Genomic DNA, 13557 nt, shown 5'->3' on the forward strand with positions numbered 1-13557 from the left:
AATCAGGAAATCTCCATATTTGAGAGGTTGAAAACAGCATTTTCTGCCATTTTTGAATGAAAATGTACTATATGATTTATGTGAAGGTTACCTTTTGGTGTATATTAAAAAGATCAAGAATCCCCTGCATCTTCAATGGCTCCTTTATAAGCTGCTGCCAGGTGGCCAAGAGACACTTGAGATCCCCCGACATACCATAACCTGAATGGGCAGAATGTTAGAGACAGTAGAATAAACAGAAATGACTCAGATTAATTTGATTGAACCTTTTTACAAGTCTGTTTCTTACCCAGTTTAAGAATGTTCCTTTCGGAGAACAAGGTCCTGATGAAACTAATAGTATCTGGGTGTTGACAGAATCCATTTGCACAAAGGTCTAATAAGAAAACCTGATCCAAAACTGCAAGCTGTATCAGGGCAACTTGCTGGGTAGAGATACAGCCAAACGTGGGCTGCCACTCCATGTCAACTCCTACAACACCACCCTCCTAGGAAAGGGTAAAGGCAGGAGTGGATAAGACGGCAGCAAACAATAAACAAATAAGCAAAAAGTCACTAACATGGAAAAGTACAAGTAGACCAAGTATTGGGCTGTGGAAATGTATCTGTGTTTACCTTGGGAAAAAATGACATACACACTAAAAAACAAAACAAAAAAAGGGTTCAAAGTATCTGGGGCACATTTATAGATTATTTTAGGGATATTAACGATTTATCCCATATGTTGAATGAGTCATGGGGAAGGATAACTATCTCGTCTGTAATAGAAGTTATTTAAGCAGCGGTTGTATATGAATGGTGCTTCTTTTCCTTCTCTTTACAATTATTAATCTACGATTTAGTTAATGGGAATTTATTAATTTTGAATATTGTGTCATTAATATATATATATATATATATATATATATAATGAATTTCCTGATATTATTATAGTACTGGATATCTGTATGTATGCATAAATAGTGTTTCTTTGTTTTAATAAAATGCTAAAAACGTAATAATCATATTGTTGAATTCATTTTTTGTGTTAAAATGTGATTTACAATAAATACAAAACTTTTTTTTAAATCAAGTATTTTAGTTCTCTGTACCTTCAGCACAAAGTTTGCACATCTCTGAAGAGCTTCCGGCGAGTCCACAAAATGAACCTTGTCTTTGGTGAGCGGCACCTGGTAGAACTTCTGACAGTGAGACTGAGACGGGATCCACTCCTCAGTTTGACCTGAACCACTCGAACCTATCGGTCTGAACATAGGCGACAAATGTGTGTGTTTTTATAAGACACAACATAAGCCAATGCAGAATGAGAGTGGATGGATAACATTAGAGATACAGAGACAGACAACACAGTGACATGCAATGTGTAAGACGAGGATGTGATGAACAAAACCTCAGGGTTAATAACTCTAAGGCTGCAACAATTCCTCTTCATAAGTACCAGGTGTGCATACCACGAGTTGCATAATAGGATGTGTTTATGCATGTTTTGACCAACTCACTGTAGATCAGGCGGTAGATTCTGCTGTGTTTCCCATACCCCAAAGGGAAGTCGGTTTCTGGGGATGTTGTATCTCAGTGACCACTGGGAGGCTTTCTGAATACCAGAGTACTTCACCAACATCTCCACCAATTTGATCTGCAGCTCAAGGTCATCTGCCACGACGTACTATTACATACATAATACACATATGCACTTAAAAAATAATCACACAAAACACACCTAAATATCTTATTGATATATATATATACACAGTGAAGGAAATAAGTATTTGACCCCTTGCCGATTTTGTAAGTTTGCCCACTTACAAAGAAATTAGTCTATACATTTAATGGTAGGTGTATTTCAACAGTGAGAGACAGAATATCAAAAAGAAAATCCAGAAATTTACATCATATAAAATATATAAATTGATTTGCATTTAATGGTGTGAAATAAGTATTTGATCCCCTTGCAACCAACAAGAATTCTGGCTCTGACAGACCGGTTAGATAAGTGCTTTCGTTTTAAGAAAGTACTCCGAATATCAACCTGTATAAAAGACACCTGTCTCAACTTGTTACCTGTATAAAGACACCTGTCCACAGAATCAATCAATCAGATTCCAACCTCTCCACTATGGGCAAGACCAAAGAGCTGTCTAAGGACATCAGGGACAAGACTGACAAGACTGTGGACCTGCACAAGGCTGGAATGGGCTACAAGACCATCAGCAAGCAGCTGGTGAGAAGGAGACAACTTTTGCTGCAATTATTCGAAAATGGAAGAAACACAAAATGACCATCAATCGCCCTCGGTCTGGGGCTCCACGCAAGATCTCGTCTCGTGGGGTAGCAATGATCATGAGAAAGGTGAGGGATCAGCCAAGAACTACACGGAAGGAACTTGTCAATGATCTCAAGGCAGCTGTGACCACAGTCACCAAGAAAACTATTGGTAACACACTACGCCATAATGGATTAAAATCCTGCAGCGCCCGCAAGATCCCCATGCTCCAGAAGGCACATGTACAGGCCCGTCTGAAGCTTCCAATGAACATCTGAGTGATGCAGAGAAGGCTTGGGAGAAGGTGATGTGGTAAGATGAGACCAACATTGAGATCTTTGGCATCAACTCGACACACCGTGTTTGGAGGAAGAGAAATGCCGACTATAACCCCAAGAACACCATCCCCACTGTCAAGCATGGAGGTGGAAACATTATGCTTTGGGGATGTTTCTCGGCTAAGGGGACAGGACGACTTCACCGCATCGAGGGGAGGATGGACGGGGCCATGTACCGTAAAATCTTGGCCGATAACCTCCTTCCCTCAGCCAGGACACTGAAAATGGGTTGTGAATGGATCTTCCAGCACGACAATGACCCAAAACATACGGCCAAGGCAACAAAGGAATTGCTAAAGAAGAAGCACATTAAGGTGATGGAGTGGCCTAGCCAATCTCTGGACCTTAATCCCATAGAAAATCTGTGGAGGGAGCTGAAGCTTTGAGTTGCCAAACATCAGCCTCGAAACCTGAAGGATTTAGAGAGGATCTGTAAAGAGGAGTGGACCAAAATCCCTCCTGAGATGTGTGCAAACCTGGTGACCGACTACAAGAAACGTCTGACCTCTGTGCTGGCCAACAAGGGTTTCTCCACCAAGTCATGTTTTGCAAGGGTATCAAATACTTATTTCCCACCATTAAATGCAAATCAATTTATATCTTTGATAGGATGTACATTTCTGGATTTTATTTTTTATATTCTGTCTCTCACTGTTAAAATACACCTACCATTAAAATTATAGATTGTTCATTTCTTTGTAAATGGGCAAACTTACAAAATCGGCAAGGGATCAAATACTTATTTCCTTCACTGTGTATATATATATATATATATATATATATATATATATATATACACACACACACACACTGTCATATGCATAAACACCTACCTGTACATGGTCACTCCAGTTCTCCTCTGTCATGCTTTTCTAAAAGAAAATAAGAATACAAAATACAAATAAATACACAATAAGTATCATTCATTATTAAAAAATTCTGTAATCTGACTCAAATATTGCCATTTCCTTATTCACAAACAAATCCAAAATATCCATTGTTCTTTCCAGCAGTTCGGTAATTATTAAACATGTGTTCCCACCAGACCTTTAATGCCACCATCTGCTCATGTTTTTAGGAACGGAATCCTTCACACCGAACAATCAACAGAGATTCCACTAAGATTTGTTACCTGCCTTTATTGGCTAAAAATGCAGAATTACGAATTAATCAGAGATTAAAGTTGACATGTGTTTAACTAAAACAGGAACACAAGAGCAAAGAGAAAAACATAACATTTTAAATAAATGATTTTCAGACAGAATTGCTTCTGTAATTTTTGATTTTATGAAACTGGATTAACCTAATAAAAACAAAAAGTCCTATATCGTGTTAAAAATATATACATAACATATGTTATTGTCGTGTATATGAGCCAGCTAGGCTTGTCTTAACCCTTAGACATTTAAAGATATTTCTGAGAAAGTCTTCTGAGAAACTCATATGTAGTACATATCAGACTCATTTTTCAAATGAGAAAAATGTTTCAGTCCAATTTTATTTATTATGATGCTTAAATGAAATTGAAAGCCGGCCGCATCGTTTACCTGCACAAACGTCTTGTACATGAGGAAACGTGAAGAGTCCAATCTCCTCTTGTGCAGAGCATTGGGACACAGTCCTGAGTCAAAAAGACGAGATCAAAATAATTTCTGCCTGAGGTGTGGACACCCATACATTAACACACACACACACACACACACACACACACACACACACACACACACACACACACACACACACACACACACATTAACACACACTACACAAATGCCCAGTCACTCACTCACACACACACACACACACACACACACACACACACACACACACACACACACACACACACACACACACATTAACACACACATTAACACACACTACACAAATGCCCAGTCACTCACTCACACTCACACTCACACACACACACCTTGGTCAATGTTGAACTTCTCCATGAGTCTGAAGACCTGTTTGGTGAGCAGTTTGGGCTGGATCTGGCTCATGCACTGTTTGGTAAGAGCGAGGCGAGGTAAGCGCCTGTGGAAACACAACCATACGAGTTTGTATGGCGGCACACTGATGCCGTACATACTGTATATGTATATGTTACATACTTAATTATCTCGCCCACACTGAAGCTGGGGTGGCACCACGAGTCTAGCAGTGTAACCAGTTGTTGTTCGAGATGATTGTGGCCAATGACGAAGGACTCTGCCAAAGGCAACTTATTCTGCAAGATCAGTGGTACACACATCTGCAGAAGATTGTAGATTTTGGAAATTTGTTAGATTTTAGAGATGCCATTTTGATAAAGTTCAGATCTACTACATCTTAAGTCTGCGTAAGTATTCACTTCGTCTCACCTCCTCCATATTCAGATCGTTCTGTAACTTCAGCTTTATGCTGAGCATGGCCGCCTGTGATAAGTAAGTTTAAGTTAAAACAGTGTCAATATTTCTTTGTCTAAAATCTTTTTGTCATAAAAAATAACTTCGACATCAAATAAGGAACTCACCTCTTTGTAGCAGCGAAGGGCCTGCAACCTCATAATGTACAGTACGAGTATGGCTGGATCCAGGGAATTGAGTTGATAGACATTTACGAGGCCGTCTACAAAGCTGGCCGGGGTGTCTGTCAGTAAGCTCAGAGCACGACGTTGAAGCGTCATTGCTTGCTGCTCTGGGAGTGAGCTCAGGGTCACCTGATGGGAGGGACACAAATGTTGAGGAAGCGCAAAGATATATACAAACAGTATCTCAAAAAACGAAGAAGAAAAAAGAAGAGCATTGGAACTGTTGGAGCTAATCTCGCTGTCGTAGAGGCGACACGTGCCATGAAGGTGGCTGGATATCTGGACACATATAATATACATGCATGTCTTCTGCCTGTTAACACAGATGGCAGTGTAATACATTTGATATTTTTTTGTATTAAGCTCATTATTCAATATGCACACCAAAAATATAGATGCTTTTAGCTTTCACTGGCATTTTTAGTTGTTTTCCCCCTAGAGATCGGCTTGTGTTAGACCTGTACTTTAGAAGTGCTAAAGTGTCCAGACGTGCAGGTCTGACACTACATTCTTTTAGTTTACAAAGGTTTGTTTGATGAACCTCGTCTACCTGAGGAAGTTCCTTCATCCATGTTTGGAATTCCATGAGGATGTGATGGCCGAGGGTGTGGCTCCGACCCTTCTGTTTGCCTGGACAGCCCTCCAGGATTGTTAGTAAAGCCTCCAGAGGCTCAGACAGCTTTGAAAATCCCTGGAGGGCTGCCAAATGTAGCTGTGAGGGGAAAAAAGGGAGGGAGTGGTGTGAATTAAAACTAAAATGCTAGAGGAACAGGTAAATGTATTAAACATTACACCTTAATCTTCTTTTTAATCTAGTTTTTTTTAGGTGGATTCATTCAAATCTGAACCCTGTGTGCATCATTCATATTACAACCAGACAAATACACACAACCTTTGCAGACTGTTGGTCACGTTAAAGGGAGTCTCCTCCATGTGTGTGCAAAACACAGTTGTGCTTGAAAGAGTGCTTGTACGCCATCATTAACAATTATGTTTTGTGATAATAGTGATCATTTTGAAATTTTAAACTAGAATTGACCGCCTGGCGGCTGTGTGCCTCCTCCAACAAGTCCAGTTGCAGTTTACATCCATGTCTGTCCAAAATGTCATCACCTCATCAATTTATCCTAATAGACATTTGCGTGAAATTGTCATAATTAGCGTATGAATTCTTGAGATATGGCCAAAATCCTTATGTCCAAGAAATGGTTTCCCCCATATTTCGACGAACTTTCCCCAAGGCGTTGCTGGCGCCTTCGCAGTCAAGAGATTGACATACGGACGGACAAAACATAAAAACTGTGTACTCAAGGATGAACAAACTGTAGAAATGTTGCCATATATATTACCAGTAAATGAGGCTGAGTTGTTGGTAAAAATAGATGATTGGTGTGAATTTTTAGAATAGCTGAAACACAGCAGCCGGCGAAGACTAACAATTAACTTCCCTCCCTGCACCCAGCAGACCCAGAGGCTTGTGACACATTTGAGGTCTCAGCTAAAGAATGTAAACTCTGGCATTAGAAACTTCCTAGACAAGAAAATAATATCTGTGTGAGAATGGCTTGCGCCGTGTCTTAATTCGCAAAACAGATGTCATCCACTCAATATCCTCCTCACACAGATCTCAAGTTCATTCAGTGCAACGCAAATTCCTTCCTTCCTACTGACAGACACTCTGGTTTTCTCATTAACACACACACACCACACGCACACGCACAAGCACACACAAAATCTCTCTCTCAGACACACAAAGACTCCATCTCTCTACCTTTGTAAACACACACACTCAATATTGCATGTGTGGAATTGACACACGCTGTGAAAGTGACTCTCACCGTCTGCAGATCTTTCCAGTTCCATAGCGCGAAGAGTTCGTCTCTCAGCACAGCGGGGTCAAGACCTGGGGGGATCACACACACGCATAGATGAGGTGGGGTTTCACTCTGACCTTTGACCTCTATGAACCTGTCAAGAAATCAAACCTGTCGTCCTTCATAGTTTTTCTTTTTTACCATATGAGGCACCTAATGGCTTTCTATCCAGGTATTATTGGCCTTAAAGTAAAGAGAGTACAACTAACAATTCTTTGCTAGATTAATTGCTTTGTGTATAAAATGTCAGAAAATCCTAGTTTCTCCAGGTGATGTCTTTCAATGTCTTGTTTTGTCAATTTAAATCGGAAAGATTTTCAGTTTAATATTACATAAAACTGAGAAAAGCAGGAAATCTAACCCTGAAGGCAGCATTTTGCATGAAAAGTTACTCTAATAATTGATTGATTATCAAAATAGAAGGCGATTATATTTCTGATGATCGACCAATCAATTAATCAACTAATCGTTGCAGCTCTACTACGCAGAAATAAGTTTGGTACAGGAAAACGGCAATGCGGATTTGCCCTTGCTCTTAAGTACTGTTAATAAAAAGTCTAACATGTTTTGAAACGCTTCGTTTTGTGTCGAACCTAAATCTTAGCTTATAGGTAATGTGATATCCTGGAAAGATTGTTAGTTAAAATAGGCATAGCCGAGTAGCCATAACGTCAAATATTATTTCTTTAACAGGCATAGCAGAGCAGCCATAACATCGGATTAACAGCTGAGGCTGGTTGGATAGTAGAGGAACCCGGCATTAGCTCTGCATTCCAGCTGAATCTGCAGCCAAAATACTCGAGAGAAGACTCTCAGGGCACATTTTCTGGAAGGCCAAAGTGAGTAAGACCCTAGAAACAAGAGGAGATGTAAGCATGCAGGCACGTTTTGTGTCTATCTGCCTGAGCGTGTGTTCCACTTAGACTTCCCAAAAGCTTCAGCTCTTTCTGTCGCTCATGCTGTGTGGGCTTTACCATACGTGCCCCCACACCTCCCTCCCTCCCTCCTTCTTCCCAGGGCTAGTTTTCCTGTTCTCCTCTCTGTCCCTGCAGCAGCCTCTCTCGATTTTGTCTCGGATTTCCCCAGGAAAGGGCTATGCGGTGGTCATGGTGTAAAAAATACAACCTTCCTGATGCATAGCCTGGGAAAGCAGACCAAAAGGGCCCTCCCTCTCTCTGTGCTGGCCTCTTTCTTTACTGCATATCTCCCGACGCTTTTTGTCTCTTGTTGCCTCTTAAACAACTTTATCTTTTTTTTTTATATATATATATATTTATCCTCCAGCTGCACCCTCTCTACTTCATCTTGTTCATTTCAGTCACTATGCTTCTCTTTGATTCACCCATTTTTCTCTCACTTCCCTGCGTGCTATGCATCACTTGTTTTTGAGTTTTCTCTCCTTCCCTGTAGGTCTCTCTGGTCTTTGTGTCGCATTGCAACACAGCCCAGTGATTATCTCTTTGCCAAAACAGAAAAATACACAATCATTTTGACTGTCACTTGGTTCGGCGTTTTTACAAAATGCCATTCATGCCATGCTTTTTGCATGTTCTCTGCCTCGGTGCCAGTCACTTTTCTAGATAAACAATAGTGTCTGATTTTTGAAAATGCATTTCCTACCTCCCAGACAATCAGGGTTTTCAAATAATTTCCACTAGATATGAACATGTATTTCCATTTACTTAGAAGTTGCTTTTTAATCCATTCCAATGAATATAATATCTGAAACATGCTTAACTTCATTATCTCACCATGAGGCCACAGCATTGACAGTAACATGATAGCATGCTACGGTAAAACGGTCAACAGCAAAGGAGACTGGATCTAACTATATCTAACTAACTAAGTGAGGAATCTCTGTCTGAGGGGGTGCGTGCCCTTCGCATTTCTCGAGAACTGTTCATCCGAGCTACTTCACCCTTGGGCGGTGTATTGCTGGGGACCCAAGGACGAATATAATATATATATATATATATATATATATATATAAATAATATGGTGCAATTTGGACATGAGAAACTTTGAACATACAAGCGAACAGTGCACGGCAGCGGCTTCAGTGCTCTGCAGTCCAACATGTGACTGCAGCGGGCATATCGCAACTGTGTTTGGTACTGCATACTCAATATGTATATGTACTTCATGCTGCCTACTAAATGAACGATCAAGTGTAATTTTACCAGCGGACTGTTCACACTTAAGTGGTCAAGCAAGACAAGTACAAGGTTTTCCACTGAAGTAGAAGTACAGAGTTTGTGTAAGTTATTTCGGTGTACTATGAGTTAGAATAGTAACTTAATTTAAAGAAAATAATATCTACACATCATTATAAACCTAACTGTTTTGGGGCCCTTTTAGATGGGGGCCCCAGGTAGTTGCCTAACGTGCCGAGTGTGAAGTTTGTAAGCAGCAATACCACAGGCCCAGCATTCAGCCCTTTTCAAACAGACATGTTTTGAACGGACACTGCACGAGTGTAGTAAATGGGCTAAGACGTCGAATAAACGGCAATGGTCCAATGAAAGGTCCTTTAATTTCAAGCATTTGAATGGCTACAGAGTTTCCTTTGCTGTTCTCTGTGGTTCTCTGCTGTCATGCACCCCACTCCAGCCCATTCATCCCACTGACGAACATGCGTACATGCACAGGGACTCACACAAACACAAACCCACTTCACTACAGTCTCCCTGTTTGTGAGAGTAGAAGTGAGGAGAGGAGAGAAGAGGAATGTGGAGCATGTAGCGTCTTTAGAGTCCAGGCTGGAGGATGAATGACAGAGCTGGAGGCTCCCCATTCAATGCAACATAATAACCTCCATCACCACATGTAAATACACGGACACACATACAGTACACGCACTCATTCACCTTTGTTTAGGGGGATTTTTATTTTTCTTTGACACAAGATCATTTTAAATATGAAAGAACAAACCCTGTATTTACAATAAGTGGATTCTAAAGTAATAAGACACTATTAGGGCTCTACCAAATTTAATTTATTTTACATTTTAAAGCTTCTATTGAGGTTTTTGAAGGAAGCTTCGAATATTTTATGACGTCAAGAATTTATTGAACTAAATCCTCAATTTTAATAAAAGATTCATCAGATTAAATGAGTTAGTCTTGTGTTTTTTATTAGGTTCACTTCTTTAATGAATATAACTTGTCAGTGTGTGCCTCCCTTTGTGTGCGTCAAGCGGGAGAGCAAACTGTTTTTTGACCGCAGTGAAAATGTTGTTTTTGAAAGGCTGAAGGCCAACAATTATGGATTGAAGCAGAATATTTCGTCAGATAACGACATGTTGTAAATTTTGAAAATGATGGCATCTTTTTCAATAAATGTTGACTTTTGGACTTTACAACGCTTTTGGAGTTATTGGAAACGTTTGGACCACACGAGTTGGAAACAATCCTAATTCTACAAATAGTACAATACTAATAATATTAGTTTAGCTTAATCTTTTTTTGCAACTGTGCAGAAATACCTTTAAACACAATGTCTAGTCATGCAAAAAGAAAAAAGCTTCAACATTTTAATGTTGATTTAGAATTGGAATGTCAACGTTATGAATGAAGTTCTCCTAACCTCCCACTCTTCCAAAACAATAAAAGTCACACTTAAAGTTCAGTAAAATTTGAAAGAGATTAAATCTACAGGCAGGTCTAACTGCCTGTTGCCAGGCAGCTGCCAAACTAAAGAAAACACAAAGATCAAGTGTCTAAATGGGGCATTTGATGTCACTGCAGCCACCAGAACAGCTTCAGTGTGACTTGGCAGAGAGTCGGCTAACTCCACTGGAAAGATGCCACGACATTCTTCTACAAGTACTTCTCTCCTTTTGTGTTCTGTTGTACGAGCTAGAAAACCTTTCAAAAGGTGCTATGACAGAATCTTGAAAATGAGGAGAGTACAAGCACTTGCAGAATTCGATGCTTGTTAAAGCAGTATTTGCATGTTAATTACCTCTCTAGAATTGACTACAACTTGGTTTATTTCCAAATGTGGACTGACACATACCTACAGAGCCTACAGTGATAAAAGATGAATGATATCATTGTACACCCTATGAGCTCCTTGTGTTCAGCAAACTAATGTTGCTAAGAAACAATTGTAAACAAAGCTGCAAATTAGAGATGAGTCAAAGTTAGTAACTACACAGTTGCAACACGTTTAACTGACACGACAATAGACAATAGAAAAACCTGTAGTTGAACAAGTGTTTGTGAGAATGTTAAATGGAATCTATCAAAAAACACTTTTACTTGTTTTTTTAAAATAAGTAAAACAGTCCAAATGAGTGATAACAGTCACATTTAGGTTTCAGCAACAATCTGAGAGACAAAATCTTTATTAAACCAGTGTTATTGTAATGTTAACTCCTGTGATAATCTGAGTTAACTCATTTAGTTTTCTCCTGAATTATTTTCTTCCAGATGTTAAATTGTTTTGACAAAATGTATGTGAATACACATGTCTTATAACTTCTGTATAAAAGCTTATGTTACCTTTGCAGTCTGTATAACTATCATCACTCTACATTTAACCCATATGCGTGTTGTTTCGATACTAAATAATGAAAGGGAACTGTGTGTGATACATACCCACTGCCTCTGGAGGAGCATGGTTCATTTTAGTTCACAGGATGGTGTGCTGCTGTCACTGTAGAGGAACGCACACAAAACAACACGGCTATAAATAACACCACCACAATTGCTCAAATATATTAGTATCAATTTATTTATTTGAACTGTTATGGTTTCCACAATGTAATAATTATCTAAAGAGTGTTCTTCTTGTGTCTTTTGACATTTATGTTTGTTTATTTATCTGTGAAAATGATGCTGCACAATAAAAACATTAAAACATGAAACGGAAAGACCACACACAGTAATATGGTAAAGAGACTGCACTGAGCTGGTAGGCCAAGATATGAAACCCTAGGTACAGCTTGTTAGTTTATGTATTTGCCCTCAGTTATGTTGGGCAACAACTTTCCAGTGTGTTTAATGATTTCACTGTAACCAAAAAAGAACCCTAAAGAGCTAAAGTGAAAATCAATCCAAGAGGGAAGAAAAGGCATACATATAGCAGTTTCATAACACAACCATCAAGGGGAACTGAAGCGATCATGAACCCGTTTTGCTGATATTATCATTCCTGCACACACAGAAACCTGTGGGAACAGCAGCCTGAGAAAGGGCAAGATGCCAGCTGGCGATGAGACTTGATTTCAGGCTGAGGATGTTTTTTTTGGGCCTGAAGTCTGGTTGTAGCTCCATGTCTGAATGCCTGCAGGCTTTAGAGGTCGGCTTTAGCTTGGAGAACTATCCGGGCAACAGCACTCTTTCAGGGGATGGTGGAGGAACAGAAGAGAGCACCTGTGGCTCTTTTTATTATCTTCTATCTCCACCTAGTGGTAGTACAATACATCCTGCGTCCTGAGTTCTCACTTTCTGTTAGCAAACATTAGCTTGTCTGGCACAGACATATCAAAACACACACTCTGGTAACACCCGTGAGTGCGTTAAATTCATAATTGCTCGGGTGTTACTGATGGAGGAACTCATTAAAAGCTAAAACAACGTTTGTAGTTTTGGACGGGATAGCTTACAGACGTTTAGCTCGTGACTTACTTTAGGCTAGCTCAAACGTCAGTGTGATGTTGCTCTATAATACAGTCGACTTTATGTTTCAGACAAGCGAAATATATTTAATTACGCTAATGTAACGTTACGTTATCGATGCGAAGGACTCACCAAGTGCTACTTTTTTCCAGTTAGCTATCGTCTGGTAGACTGAAGTAACCAACGTTACCTTGCTAGTTTGTGTGGAAAATTGGACCTTATTTTTTTTGATTTGTTCTCTTCGCCCTGAGTACATACTCCAGGCAGACCTTGCCCTCACACTGTACACAAAAACAGATTTTCTCAACAGATTTACAGACCGTGACCCCTAACCACGTCATAACTCTTACAGAAAACATAAATATCTACAATATTATATATTTAATTGATGGAGAACATTGAGAGCGTAAAACAAACAGTAAGTAAAGCTGCCTGTAATCCTAAATTTAGGGAAAATTTCACATGTTAAATGCTCTTGATCTACTGCTTGTTTTTCAGTGGAGGCTGTCATTGCAGGCACAAAGTGAACTACTGCCATCGTCTGGTCAAGGAACATATATAGGTTTTTCCCCCCACACCACCAAAATAATTAAACTAAAAATACAATTTAAGAAACATAGTTTAAGTTTAAATTGCTTATTTAAACCATTCAGTCACCTGGGTTTGTTTAGGTGACCCCATTTATTAACGAGCCATCATATTGATTCATTTTTAAGTCTATTTTAAACCTTCAACAAAGCAAAGGTCAACAGCAAATTTGTAAACCCAGAGAGCATCATTAAGCACCTGTTTGGAAAAATATAGGTCGAAGCCGAGAGAGCAGATTTTAAAATCACCTCAGAAACTTTTAAACACCTCCACAAGGCCGTGTTCAACGACTTGTGCAAGA

At 39.5% G+C, this 13557-nt stretch overlaps 1 protein-coding gene across 1 annotated transcript in view; it reads right to left on the reverse strand.

Moving 5' to 3' along the window:
- The window catches only part of exd3 (exonuclease 3'-5' domain containing 3), a 44208-nt gene extending 31312 nt beyond the window's left edge, over nt 1–12896 (reverse strand). Inside the window, exons 1-14 of the mRNA XM_029445279.1 lie at nt 12801–12896; nt 11646–11703; nt 7009–7073; nt 5721–5882; nt 5114–5299; nt 4962–5015; nt 4713–4852; nt 4529–4635; nt 4149–4222; nt 3435–3473; nt 1500–1666; nt 1092–1245; nt 290–488; nt 92–201 (exon numbers count right to left, since the gene is read on the reverse strand). Of these exons, the coding sequence (XP_029301139.1) occupies nt 92–201; nt 290–488; nt 1092–1245; nt 1500–1666; nt 3435–3473; nt 4149–4222; nt 4529–4635; nt 4713–4852; nt 4962–5015; nt 5114–5299; nt 5721–5882; nt 7009–7073; nt 11646–11673 (1485 nt within the window). The 5' untranslated portion in view covers nt 11674–11703; nt 12801–12896. The remainder of the gene's footprint in view (nt 1–91; nt 202–289; nt 489–1091; nt 1246–1499; nt 1667–3434; nt 3474–4148; nt 4223–4528; nt 4636–4712; nt 4853–4961; nt 5016–5113; nt 5300–5720; nt 5883–7008; nt 7074–11645; nt 11704–12800) is intronic.
- Nucleotides 12897–13557: the final 661 nt, after the last annotated feature.

Source organism: Cottoperca gobio, chromosome 12 (genome assembly GCF_900634415.1).
Source record: "Cottoperca gobio chromosome 12, fCotGob3.1, whole genome shotgun sequence".
In the NCBI taxonomy this organism is placed as follows: domain Eukaryota; kingdom Metazoa; phylum Chordata; class Actinopteri; order Perciformes; family Bovichtidae; genus Cottoperca; species Cottoperca gobio.